The sequence below is a fragment of the Myripristis murdjan genome, chromosome 1, assembly GCF_902150065.1.
Source record: "Myripristis murdjan chromosome 1, fMyrMur1.1, whole genome shotgun sequence".
Taxonomy (NCBI): Eukaryota; Metazoa; Chordata; class Actinopteri; order Holocentriformes; family Holocentridae; genus Myripristis; species Myripristis murdjan.
The window spans coordinates 17,696,109-17,707,354 of NC_043980.1; the positions used below are offsets into that span (position 1 = coordinate 17,696,109).

Genomic DNA, 11,246 nt, shown 5'->3' on the forward strand with positions numbered 1-11,246 from the left:
TGAATACTACTGAACTACATATTACTGAGCTACTTTTTCCTTTCACTTAAGTAGATTTTTACAGCTGTACTTCTACTTTTTTTAAGATTTCTGGGGAGGGTGCGGGTGGCGTTTCTACTTTATTTGATAGTTCCAGTTGAAAGAGACGGGAAAGGAAGGGGAGAGAGAGGGGATAACATACAACAAATGGTCTGGCCTTGGATTTGAACCCGGGCCACTGTGATCAGGACTCTGGATAAATGGCGCGCACTCTATTAGTATTTCTACTTCTACTTCTACTCCTTCTTTCTGAAGCAAGAAGGAGTTTATTTGGGCTCCTCTTAGGATATGCCGCTTTGATATTTATGCTGGATGCTAGCCATAATTGTCTTAATGTTTTTACAACAGTTCCATGATACTGGAGGACATTAGAAACATCTGAGACAGGACTGATGCACAACATTAACAAATGCAAACAAACAAGTCAGTGATTCACAAATCAGTCAGAAGATATTATAGTTTCATATGGTCTTACTCACAACCCCAATAGATCTGCTGATGGGATCTGTTTGACCAAATTGGGATACTCCATTAACTGCAGAAGTCAGAGAAAAAAAAATGTAAATATCCAGTATAGTGCCATAGTTCACAGAGCTCATCAAAAAAAAAAAGCTCATACCAGTTCAGAATGCCAGTTATGGTGGTGCATTAGGCTACTGAATGTCAAACAAAACCCTATAAAACACTACCTTTTAGGTTATAGTATAGGGTTGGTATTTTTAATCTCAGGCTTGGTTAAAATGTTGATTCCCATTATTTCTAATCGTGTAGCACAATCTCACCACCAGCTCTGGTTATAAGGAACTCAACAAGGTGCAATGACAATTGTTTTCAGTCTCTCAAAAATCATTACAAATTCTGTTTTTGAACACAGAATCTACACTTTCATCAGCCCAATCAACACTCAACTGACAGGTTTATCTGGTGCATGTCTCTTACTGGGATGGGACGCTAAGTGAGCCGGAGCGGTGGAAGTGGATGTTTTGCCACTTGCCCTCACAGCGATGCCATACACGGGTCTCCTCAGACTGCATGGTGTGTGGCATGCCGCTGCCGTCCCACACGTGCAGGTGCATGTGTGGGTTCAACAGGATGGTGTGCACCAGCTTATTCCCTTTAGACAGGGCTTGAAACTGGAGATAACAGCTCATTAAGCATCAGTTACTTTCATATATCACTTGAAGATATTGGACATACAACATTAATCTCACTTCTACTGGGTAAGGAGGGTTAAAAATTAACTGGTGTGAAAACAATGTCCAAACCACAAGCAAATTATGTCTGATGAATGAAATACTTGTTCTAGCTACTATCATAGGGACATTAACTGACAGGAAAAGAAATGGATGAAGAAGTCTCCATAATTTTATGTTGGATACTGGACATCTCCAGACTTGCCAAGTGACTGAGGTTTCTGGGACAAATCAGGTTTACCTTTTTTATTATTAGCCAGACTGAGCATGTTCTGCCATTTATAGCAGTCATTAGTAATTTGTCTGTTTTTACTCCGAGGCAGTCCAAAATCTCCTCCTTGTCCTTGTCATGGGCATAAACTGTGTTCTGATAAGGCTGAGTATTGGTACTGTGTGAGATCAAGAAGTAGCCCACATCCAGTAACATGCAACTTATATACTCCTACACACATTAAACATGTTGCATACTCAGTCCAGTGAGGAGATCCTATCTTTCTACTTATCAATTTAAAGCAATGGGGTACATGGATAACTAGGGGTGTTCACATCATTGACTGATTGATTGATAGATGTGGCTCCTGGAAATATTTTGAAAAATCAATTATTGGACACATTTCTTTAGGTAATTTGAGACAAATGTTGAACCTGCATGTAATTGCTTATTTGTTTACTGATTGTTTGAAAATGCCCGGAACCACCACAACCATGCAAAGATTTGTCCCATTGGTAATACTGCAAGAAGTACTATAGTATTGCAGTAATCTGCATCAAGATAATTTTCTTGTACACTGGAATTTTTTTTGTTGCTCTAATCAGGTGGCTTATTCGTTTCTATTATGAAACTGTGAGTATTATTCATGTCAGGTACAGGCCACCCTAAGCCATACAAGAGACCTGTCAATGTTACTAGTATCCCTTGACTGCCAATACAAAGTTGATCAAAGTAATCCATCACTCAATGTCCCTTGAACTCACCATTCTCAAAGTAAAAGCGATGGAAGTCATGTCCTTCCACCAAATTGCCCAGGGTCTCAGGCTCAAAGGAGGTCAGCCCAGGGTCACAAATCTTCCTGTTACACCAGTAAAAACTCTTTCATTAGACGATTAAAGGCCCATACAGAAGCACAAATGTGCAGATTGTGAATCCAAAAAAGAAAAACTTACACGTAGGCCTAAGTCTCCGTTGTTGATCGACTCAATCAGCTGCTCATTGACTTTGATAATTTCCTGTTTACGAGCTAAAACACAAAAAAATCACAGACTATCACCAACTAAATATCATACACTGATGTGAAATTTTGCCATATATATGTATAAATGTAGGTCTGAGTGAAAATAAAGGAAACTGATATCAAACCAGCATCAAATGGGTTCTAGTCTACAAATTAGCAGGATACCAAAATTATTAGAAATGGAAGGCACGTAAAAAAAAAAAAAAGTGTCTCATAGAATTTCTGTTGTTTTGTTGGAGTGTCAAAAAAAATTCCTCTTTTTTTCCCATGTAATTTGGTGGGAAGACGCAGCGATTTGTGTTCAACTGAGGCCCCTGCAATCTAAAGTAAGGGTCTGACTGCTTTCAAACCTATGCCGATGGAAAGAGAACGAAATTTCCTACTAAAATATGAAAAGTTTGTGTAGATTGAAAAAGTTTGTGGGATCTGTTAAGAGTTTTCTAAAATCGTTTCCTCAGTTTTCTCTCCTCTCCACTCTGCCGGTCATGTGACTCACTCTGGGCACATGCAAAATTCCGCAATACACACCCATTATAAAATCTGAGAGGGACCTTTTGGTGGAAAAGGTGCATAAGTGACACATCTCTCTCCCCCACTAACTTTTTCTGCTGTTATTGCCCTGGGACCCACACACAAAGATTAAAGGACACTGTAATGAAACTGCAAACTGATTTTATTCATAGTCTAGTATGTTTCAAGATCACACTGTGTTCATGAAATATCCGAGTTCTCCAGAAAGTGACTACAAGACAGGTGGTGGGAACGTTTTTGAAAAAATAAAGTTTTGCTGTTTTCACATCCAGAGGATAAGGATGATGCCAAATTACATAAAGCCACAATATAGAGAATTAAAGTGTGTGTGTCTTCTTTTAATAGGAGTGTGGCTATTTTAGCTGATAAAAATCTTACCTTTAGATCCCTAAAATGTGACTCAACTCCATAGGAGACACGTAATGTTTACTCACGAGGCGTGATTATATTTGATATGTCATCCAAGAGACACAGTAAGCAGGATCAGCTTAAAGTACTTGAATGTAGATTAACTGACCGGGAGAACGAGCATGAGCTTGTCAAATGCTATGGCCAGCCAAAATGGCCCTCAGCCCCAAATTGGGCAGCCCTGGTTTAAAGCAAAGTATAACCAGGGGCCAACTAAACTGGGAGATCCATTTGATATACACACTTCACCTGCCCTTTTCCAGCTGCATCAGCAACATAACCTACAGAAATCAACAATTAAGTTACTTCAGTACTAAGACTATCACATTAATGTCCAAAGAAATGTATCAGTACATTCTACAAAGCCCTGCTCTTCTCTCCCCTCCTCTTCTCGGTCTACTAGACAAGCTTGGGAAAAGGATTTAGGCATCACTACTAATGACGCTGATTATTAGGATGTTTGCAATTATTCTGCAAAATATCCATTTGAAACTGTACCAAATCTACTCAGTTCAAAGTTGTACATCACATACATACAACACCTGCTCTTAAAGGTAAAATGGGTGCAGGTCTAGCCTTGTGGATGAACTGTGTATTATTTTCAGCATCCCTACAGATTTAGATCCTATGTGCCTCTTACTTGGTGTCCCTGAAAATAACATCATCAAACCCTAAACACAGCAAGTTAATTTCCCACCCTTTCTTTGAGGGCTCCCTCACTTGATCTAGCCTGGCATAGCACTTTACTTACCTTTGTAACTATGTCTTTCTGTCACCTTGTTAATTATGTTGCATTACTGTCTTTTTTCTCTAGGGGGTGAGGATCAGGGATACAGTGTCCATGGTTGTCACTGTGTGTATAGTACCCTGATCTCATAGTGTGTCTGAGCTGTTCTGTTTTGTGTTGTATTTGAAAAATGTAATAAACTTATTGTTAAAAAAAAATTAACATGTTAAGATGCAAATGCTAATCCTACATCTACAAGTAATAATAATGCAAGATTCTGGCAATGGAGCACCTTTCAAAACAAAGTTAAAGTGCTTTACATAGCATCAGAAAAACAGAGTGTAATGTGAAGAGGTAAAAACAATAGATCAACGTGCCAATATAAAATGAGGCAATCATAGGAGGTCAGAAACAAAAATGACAGATTTCTTATGACTGGATTTAAGAAGTCACACCAATTTGGCGAGCTTGGGGTCTTCAGGCAACTCGTTACAGAGTTTAGGAGCGATCATATGAAGCTAAAAGACATGTAATCGGCTGGAATCCAGGGCTATTTCACTAAATAGGGAGTTATATTATCTTCTCATTTGCTCTTTTCAAACTTGTAGCTGCAGTAGTTTGAAGAAGTTGAAGACAAAATACAGGTTTAGGATTTAAGTGAAGCAAGGGATTACAAAAGCCAGTGCAAAACGTGATAATGGCACAAATATCTGTCTCAAAATCAGTATAAAACAGGGGGAACTGATGGAAACAAGACTGAACAGCTGTCTGGACTTGCTTCTCAGAATTTACAGCAGAATGAAATTTGCCCCCCAGAGTTCTGGCAAGATGATATCAAACTCTCTAGAACTGGCTATAATTCAGCAGAATACAATTCCAAGGTTTAGTTGAATTTCCAAGAAAGCAGGCCTGTGTCAAGAGCTTAAAAACAGCAGCCAGTGATCGGTCGTTGCTGAGTTGGAGAAGGTTTTGAGACATCCCACATTTAAAGTCTTGACATGTCTGAATATGTGACATTGAGATTACCTTGGCAAAGCTATTGATGTCACTGCGTTTCACCAAGTGTGACTCACTGGAAGAACAACGAGAAGAGCTGTTTTGTCTGTTAAATACATTATCTAACAAGCACTTTAGGCAACAGAGATATGCACTTGACTGATATGGCACTAGATAAAACTTTATGCAAATGTGTCTATCTATCTATCTATCTATCCCACAGTTGGATCTGGGGACCACTAGGGGGCCTTGAGTGAGTTTCACTGTGGCCCTCAGCAGCGAGTAAGCAATAATGTGTGTTAAGTTAATACTGTGCCAGAAGGTTATTGAAGTAACTGTTTGGGTAAAGGTTTCGCTCTCTCTCCACTGTTCTCTCCACATCTATAGTTATTGCACTTGTAACAAGTCAGGTGCACCAGGTAAAATTTCCTCGGTTGAGGGTCCCTAATCTGAAGCGTCTCTGTTGAGCCACACACCACACTTTTTGTTGCACAGCCTGTTTAAGCCACTAAATGTTGAAAAATTGCTGATAGCACCATGAATAATAATGTTTTAAAGGTAATCGGTAAAATCTTAAGGTAATCTGGAATACAGAGTTATTTCACTAAAGTAGTAGCTCTATTATCTTCTCATTTGTTTTTTGTTTTTTTGTTTTTGTTTTTTTAATTTGTAGCTGCAGCAGTGTGAAGAAGCTGCAGATGAAATAGAGGTTTAGGATATTTCGACACAGGTTATTGTTGCTGTTTAACAGAATAACGAGAGCCAAGAGTTTGGACTTGCGTCTCAAAATTTACAGCCAAGTATAAAACGCCTGTGATTTTTCTGATGACCATCCAGAGAAGGATAGGACAACAACAGAAACACCAGATTTGTCCTCATGAGGGTGAACAGGGTTTTGAGATAGATGTGTCTTGACATTTCATGTCTAGACTCGTCTCTGAAATGAAGGAAATGTGCAAATTACCTTAAGGGCAAATACAGACACGTGTGTAGCTATTTTTTCCCCAACAAATACAGTTTCTTCTATGCACTACAGGCAATGCTTATACACAGAGGATCCAGGAGAGCTTGAGTGAGTCAGCCAGGACAGAATATAGGCAATACTTTAACTAACAATTTGTTGGAAGTTTATTCTGTGAGAGAAGGTTAATGAAAAAAAAAACAAAAAAAAAAACAAAAAAAAAACTTTTATATAAAGGTGTAGCTATCCCCACTGCTTCCTCCCCATTTACAGCTGTAACATTGGTGCCATATGAGGTTTAATAATTAAGTGTCCTCATGCTGGGCTTCCTGACATGAAATCTTATCAGATTAGGATACTGTAATTATTGTAGTTACTTTTTATTGTGTTCTCTTTTTAAGCAACTGTTGCATTTGCCAAAACAATACGGAAGTCGGGGCTATTGAGAGTTGACAGACAGGCGTAAACACCAATCATGTTCTCTCACTGTCCAGCGGAGCCAATGAGATTTCAGAGGCGGGGCCACTCCCAGATCTTATCTGTCGGCTTGACAAAGCAAATTCACTGTTTCATTCTGTTGTCGGAAGAAAGGCGACCGTCCACCCTACAACCATGTCTAACGCTGGAAATGAAGGCAGTGGAGGTAATATTTTGACATATCCCGTGGTTTCCATGAAAAGTAGCAGCCGTATAAGCCAGGGACGATTTATTTATGATGTTATTTTACTGCCTTTGGCCAGAAAACTGATGCAATTGACCCTCATCCACGGTGTAGCCTCAGCATCGGAAAAGTTGTTTATTGTTTTATTCCTGTCTGTCGTGGTGTCTTTCCGTAGAAATTCTCAACTCCTCAGTCAGTTGCCAGATTGTAAGCACATATATTTGTTATTTTAGCAAAATAATTTGCATGTGTAAGCCTGTCTAATTGCTGTTTTTGTCCCCCACATTGACAGGAAGTGTTGCTAAGGACAGCACGGCAGCAGACAGGGCAGGTCAGTGCTTCATGTTACACATTGTCTTACTCAGGTGTGTATGAAACCTTTTTCAAAAGCTGGGATCGAAAAGTTTTTGGCTTAAGTTAAAGCAAAAGTGAAACACCAGTAACGAAACCATTCAAGTGCAAAATTCAGTCATAATTTAGTTGATAATTAACCCATGAGTCATAAATTGCCTCTCCCTTATTAAGTAAACGCTGTCTTATCTATCTAGGAGCGCACCACAATGAAACAAACAGGTGTACTCTCTCCACATTTTCCCTCATCCTCTCTGTTAATGCTGAGATCCTCAACTTCTCTAAACTCATCCCTGCTGCTTTTGCGCAAGAAAGGCTTGCTTAACCATGTGTAGGGCGTGCCACTGAGCCGTCACTTTTGACCTCAGTTCTTTTAGCAGCCTTTGGCATCTTTCTCCACCTGTCACCCAGCTATTGAGGACTCTGTGCTTTTGGAACAATAGCTGCTTGACCTCATACCAATGTGGGAGCAATTCACACACCTGTAGTGGCACTGCCTAACAATGGCCTAAAAAGCTCAATCCTGTGTGTATTTCTGCCTATTTCAACTAGATGTGCTGAGTGTCGAGATATAAATAAAGCCAAAAAGCTGAACTAATGAACGAAAAACACTTAATTGTACTGTTTTTGTTTGTTTGTTTTTTATATGTACATCACTGAGCGCATTCGTGTGTTTTCTGTAGAGCATGGTGAGAACCTTACGGAGACCGATGCCTTCATCAGAAGGTAAGCACCTTGTTATTGATAATCATCAGGCAAGATAAGTTATGCACCACTCCACACTGATCACATTTAAATGAAGCTCTGTCTCCATGGTTGTGTGGATGTTAATTGGGACTGCATGTTTCTGTCTGCTTCGTTGCTCTGTTGATCGTATCAGTGTTCATTGTGCTTTCTTTTTGAAGCAGCAGTGTCTCCTTGGATCCTGCAGAGGAGTACAAGATGGACAACAAGCGGCGAGGTCTAGCACTCATCTTTAACCAAGAGTACTTCTTCTGGCGCCTGGGAATGAACACTAGGCATGGGACCAACGCGGACCGCAGCAACTTAGAGAGAAGGTAGCATTTCCAAGTTACCCTTTTTATCACAAAAATATTGCAGGAAAAAAAATCTTAGAATAGTAAAGAGTTAATGCATATTTCATGGCTGCATGTTTAGGGACTTGTTTTGATCAGACCAGTCACTCATAGTCCTGTTTTTCATATTTACGTCTTGTTTATACTTTTACATTTGATTTAGGTTTCAGGACCTGAACTTTGAGGTGCACACTTACGATAATCTCAAACAGGAGGAGATCTTAAGTAAAATCAGTCAAGGTACGCACAAGTGTCTTCTGATTATCAATTGTAACACTCAAGTGACTGTGAACACATTCAGGACATGGTGCTTTAATCAAGAAATACATTTTTAAAATTATTTTTCATACAGCTTTACAAGCTTGAATTTGTATCTTAATTTCGGTGTGCTTACGCAAACATGTCTTTGCTGGTCCTTCAACACAGATTTAACTGTGAGAGATTCAGTATATGACCTGCTGTAGATCTGTCCCGGACGGCTTAGTGAGTAACTTTAAGCAAATGCTTGATATCCCATCAGCTGCCGAAGTCAACCACACAGATGCAGACTGCTTTGTGTGTGTCTTCCTGAGTCATGGTGAGAATGATTATGTTTATGCTCACGATGGCAAGATCAAGATCCAGACTATCACATCCCTGTTCAAAGGAGACAAGTGCAGGAGCCTTGTTGGAAAGCCCAAGATCTTCATACTACAGGTATACAACAAATTACTGTAGATTGAGGAGCCTAATCTGATAGGGTTTGGTAACTTAATCCTACTTAACATGATGTGTGCTTCTTCAGGCTTGCCGTGGAGACAAACATGATGAACCGGTGACGGCCATGGATGTCGTGGACAGTGAGGTGCATACAAACCAGGTGGTGGTGGACGCTGGGGTTGTCCACACCCTCCCTGCCGGGGCAGACTTCATCATGTGCTACTCGGTGGCTGAGGGTGAGCCTGGCTACACTGAGAAAGTAGTCTGTATTACTGTCTACAGCTAGATCTGAATCAACAGTTAGATCCCACATAGGGCTGAGTGATATGGATAAAATCAAGTATCACAATATCGTTGACCCAATACCTTGATACCAATATTATGATGATATTGTAGGAATGGCTGTTGTTGCTTTCATAAGACATGACATACAAGAGATTTTTAATGAACAGTCATTACTAATGTGGATATGATTACCAAGCAGGTAGAAGCAAATAGAATAGCTGCACCAGTCTTAACATTTTAAGAAAATTATAACCCTTTTACAATAATGCAGCTGTTTAAACCAGGAAAAGACAACATGTATACCATATTACAATATTCAAAATCCCAGACGACATCTAGTCTTGTCTCACAATATCGATATATCACCCAGCCCCGGTCCCATGTCACTACCATGATTTTTGAAACAATACACACAGTAGTGTTTTTTAGTAATGATGCAGCTTGATCAGTTCAGTTAAAATGGTTGGTCAACTTTGACATTACTTGTTCGGCTCTGCCCTCTGTGTTTCTGTCCAGGTTACTACTCCCACCGGGAAACCATCAATGGTTCGTGGTATATTCAGGATCTGTGCGAGACACTCAGGATGTATGGGGATTCCCTTGAATTCACAGAGGTACTCACGCTGGTCAACAGGAAGGTGTCGATGAGGAGTGTTGGAAATTGTAACGACCGAAGTGCCATTGGGAAAAAGCAAGTACCTTGCTTTGCATCAATGCTCACCAAAAAACTCTACTTCCGACCAAAAAAGTAATAGTTTCAGTCCTTGTTCATTTGATAAGCCCTTTTGTTTCATATATTTGTGTCGATCAAAGGGGTCCAATGACTACATTTTCTCATTTTAAGGTTTGACAGTTGTCCTTGCTGTTTTTGTCCAGTCCTAAATTGTAGGTTGCTCATCAAAATTACCACTACTTACATATACATTATATATTCAGCTATCTAATTGGCTGCCATATCATTTTTAATTAAATATCAGTGCAGATAAATACAGAAATATATTTTGCACTTCTAAATATGAAAATTGTTTTTAAAAATTACTGTTGACTGCATTTTTGGTGGTGACTTCTCAAAGCCTTAGTGAGTCTCAAAGAATTTTACTTCCTTGTCAAACCTGTTTTTTTTTTTTGTTTGTTTGTTTTTGGTTTTTTTTAAGATAATGTACTACAAAAATGCTGCAGGGCTGGTTACATCAAAACATGACAACCAAGTAATCATTATTCAAATGTTGTTTTTTCTTTGTAATGTCTGCCTCTTTCACTACACCAGTGCACAATAATCTCATGGGAGAATGTCACCTCTTTATAAGTTAATCAGCACCAATGAGCAAATTAGATCTCTCACAATGGACTGTGAAGACGGCACACTGCTGTTTGTCTTCAAGCTTGCTCCTTCTAAAAGGGAATTTATGTTTGTGTTTTGTTCTCTGTGATGTATCAGTTTTCAGTACAAAACACAATAATGTGTATTTGCCCCCTAAGCAGGAGCAAACGATCTCAGGGAGGAGGGTGTCTCTTTCACAACATGTAGGGCTAAACACTGCAAGCTGTGCCACATGATCCCTGACTCAGGAAAGGCAAAGTGACCAGTGTAGACAGCACACTATGTCCTTCTGGTCATGCTGTTGTGCCTTTGTTTAAAAAACAAAAAAGAAAAAGAAAAAAGTGCAACATCCTGGTTACTGTTTTACTCTGAGTAACTTCCTCCTCTTTATGGCACAAAGATGTTTTTGATGTTTACAATGTAACTGCTGTGAATGTGCAGCCTTATCTAAAGCAACTCAGGATTCATGTTGTCCATCTACCAGCAGTGAGTTTAGTCATTGTGACTCCTTTGAGATTTCTATGACTTTGTAATAATACCAAAGGAATGGCAACGTAAGGTACTATACATTTTGTATTTGTAAACTACTAACTGCAATTCAATAAGTTTGATAAGCTGCAGTGACACACAGTGGGGACCAATATGTCAGCAGTGCTGACAAACTAAAGCACTTCTGCAAAAGTGCTGATCTGTGCTCACTGAGAGGCATCAGATTGTATTGAGAGGTGGGGTATGCACTACTAATGGAGCTGTCATAAACATTTGG

The 11,246-nt window shown here is 39.5% G+C and overlaps 2 protein-coding genes across 3 annotated transcripts; one reads left to right on the forward strand and one right to left on the reverse strand.

Annotated features, from left to right (window-relative positions):
• Positions 1-974: 974 nt before the first annotated feature.
• On the reverse strand, positions 975-3,833 carry LOC115361969 (calcium/calmodulin-dependent protein kinase type II delta 2 chain-like). Its single transcript, XM_030055707.1, has 4 exons — positions 3,758-3,833; positions 2,397-2,470; positions 2,208-2,298; positions 975-1,165 (listed from the first exon to the last, which is right to left on the reverse strand). The coding sequence occupies exons 1-4, from the start codon at positions 3,831-3,833 to the stop codon at positions 975-977; spliced, it is 432 nt and encodes a 143-aa protein (XP_029911567.1).
• A 2,814-nt stretch (positions 3,834-6,647) lies between these two features.
• LOC115365173 (caspase-6) lies at positions 6,648-10,795 on the forward strand. Of its 2 annotated transcripts, none has more exons than XM_030060029.1 (8): positions 6,648-6,730; positions 7,041-7,079; positions 7,783-7,825; positions 8,005-8,157; positions 8,339-8,415; positions 8,696-8,871; positions 8,960-9,110; positions 9,676-10,795. In XM_030060029.1, exons 1-8 carry the CDS (start codon positions 6,700-6,702, stop codon positions 9,909-9,911), a joined length of 906 nt encoding a protein of 301 aa, XP_029915889.1. In that variant the 5' UTR covers positions 6,648-6,699; the 3' UTR covers positions 9,912-10,795. The 2 variants fall into 2 exon arrangements, with proteins under 2 accessions (XP_029915889.1, XP_029915897.1); XM_030060037.1 differs by having other exon boundaries at positions 8,008-8,157.
• The last annotated feature ends 451 nt before the right edge of the window (positions 10,796-11,246 follow it).

Excerpts from the sequence above, each read along its gene's own strand:
- LOC115361969 (XM_030055707.1), bottom strand. The coding sequence starts at position 3,833 with ATGCCTAAATCCTTTTCCCAAGCTTGTCTAGTAGACCGAGAAGAGGAG. Across the intron at positions 2,471-3,757 it reads AGAGCAGGGCTTTGTAGAAT|CTCGTAAACAGGAAATTATC; the intron begins GTACTGATACAT and ends TTTGTGTTTTAG. Across the intron at positions 1,166-2,207 it reads TCGCTTTTACTTTGAGAATG|CCCTGTCTAAAGGGAATAAG; the intron begins GTGAGTTCAAGG and ends TCCAGTTTCAAG.
- LOC115365173 (XM_030060029.1), top strand. The coding sequence starts at position 6,700 with ATGTCTAACGCTGGAAATGAAGGCAGTGGAG. Across the intron at positions 8,158-8,338 it reads CGCAGCAACTTAGAGAGAAG|GTTTCAGGACCTGAACTTTG; the intron begins GTAGCATTTCCA and ends CATTTGATTTAG. Across the intron at positions 8,872-8,959 it reads CCAAGATCTTCATACTACAG|GCTTGCCGTGGAGACAAACA; the intron begins GTATACAACAAA and ends GTGCTTCTTCAG.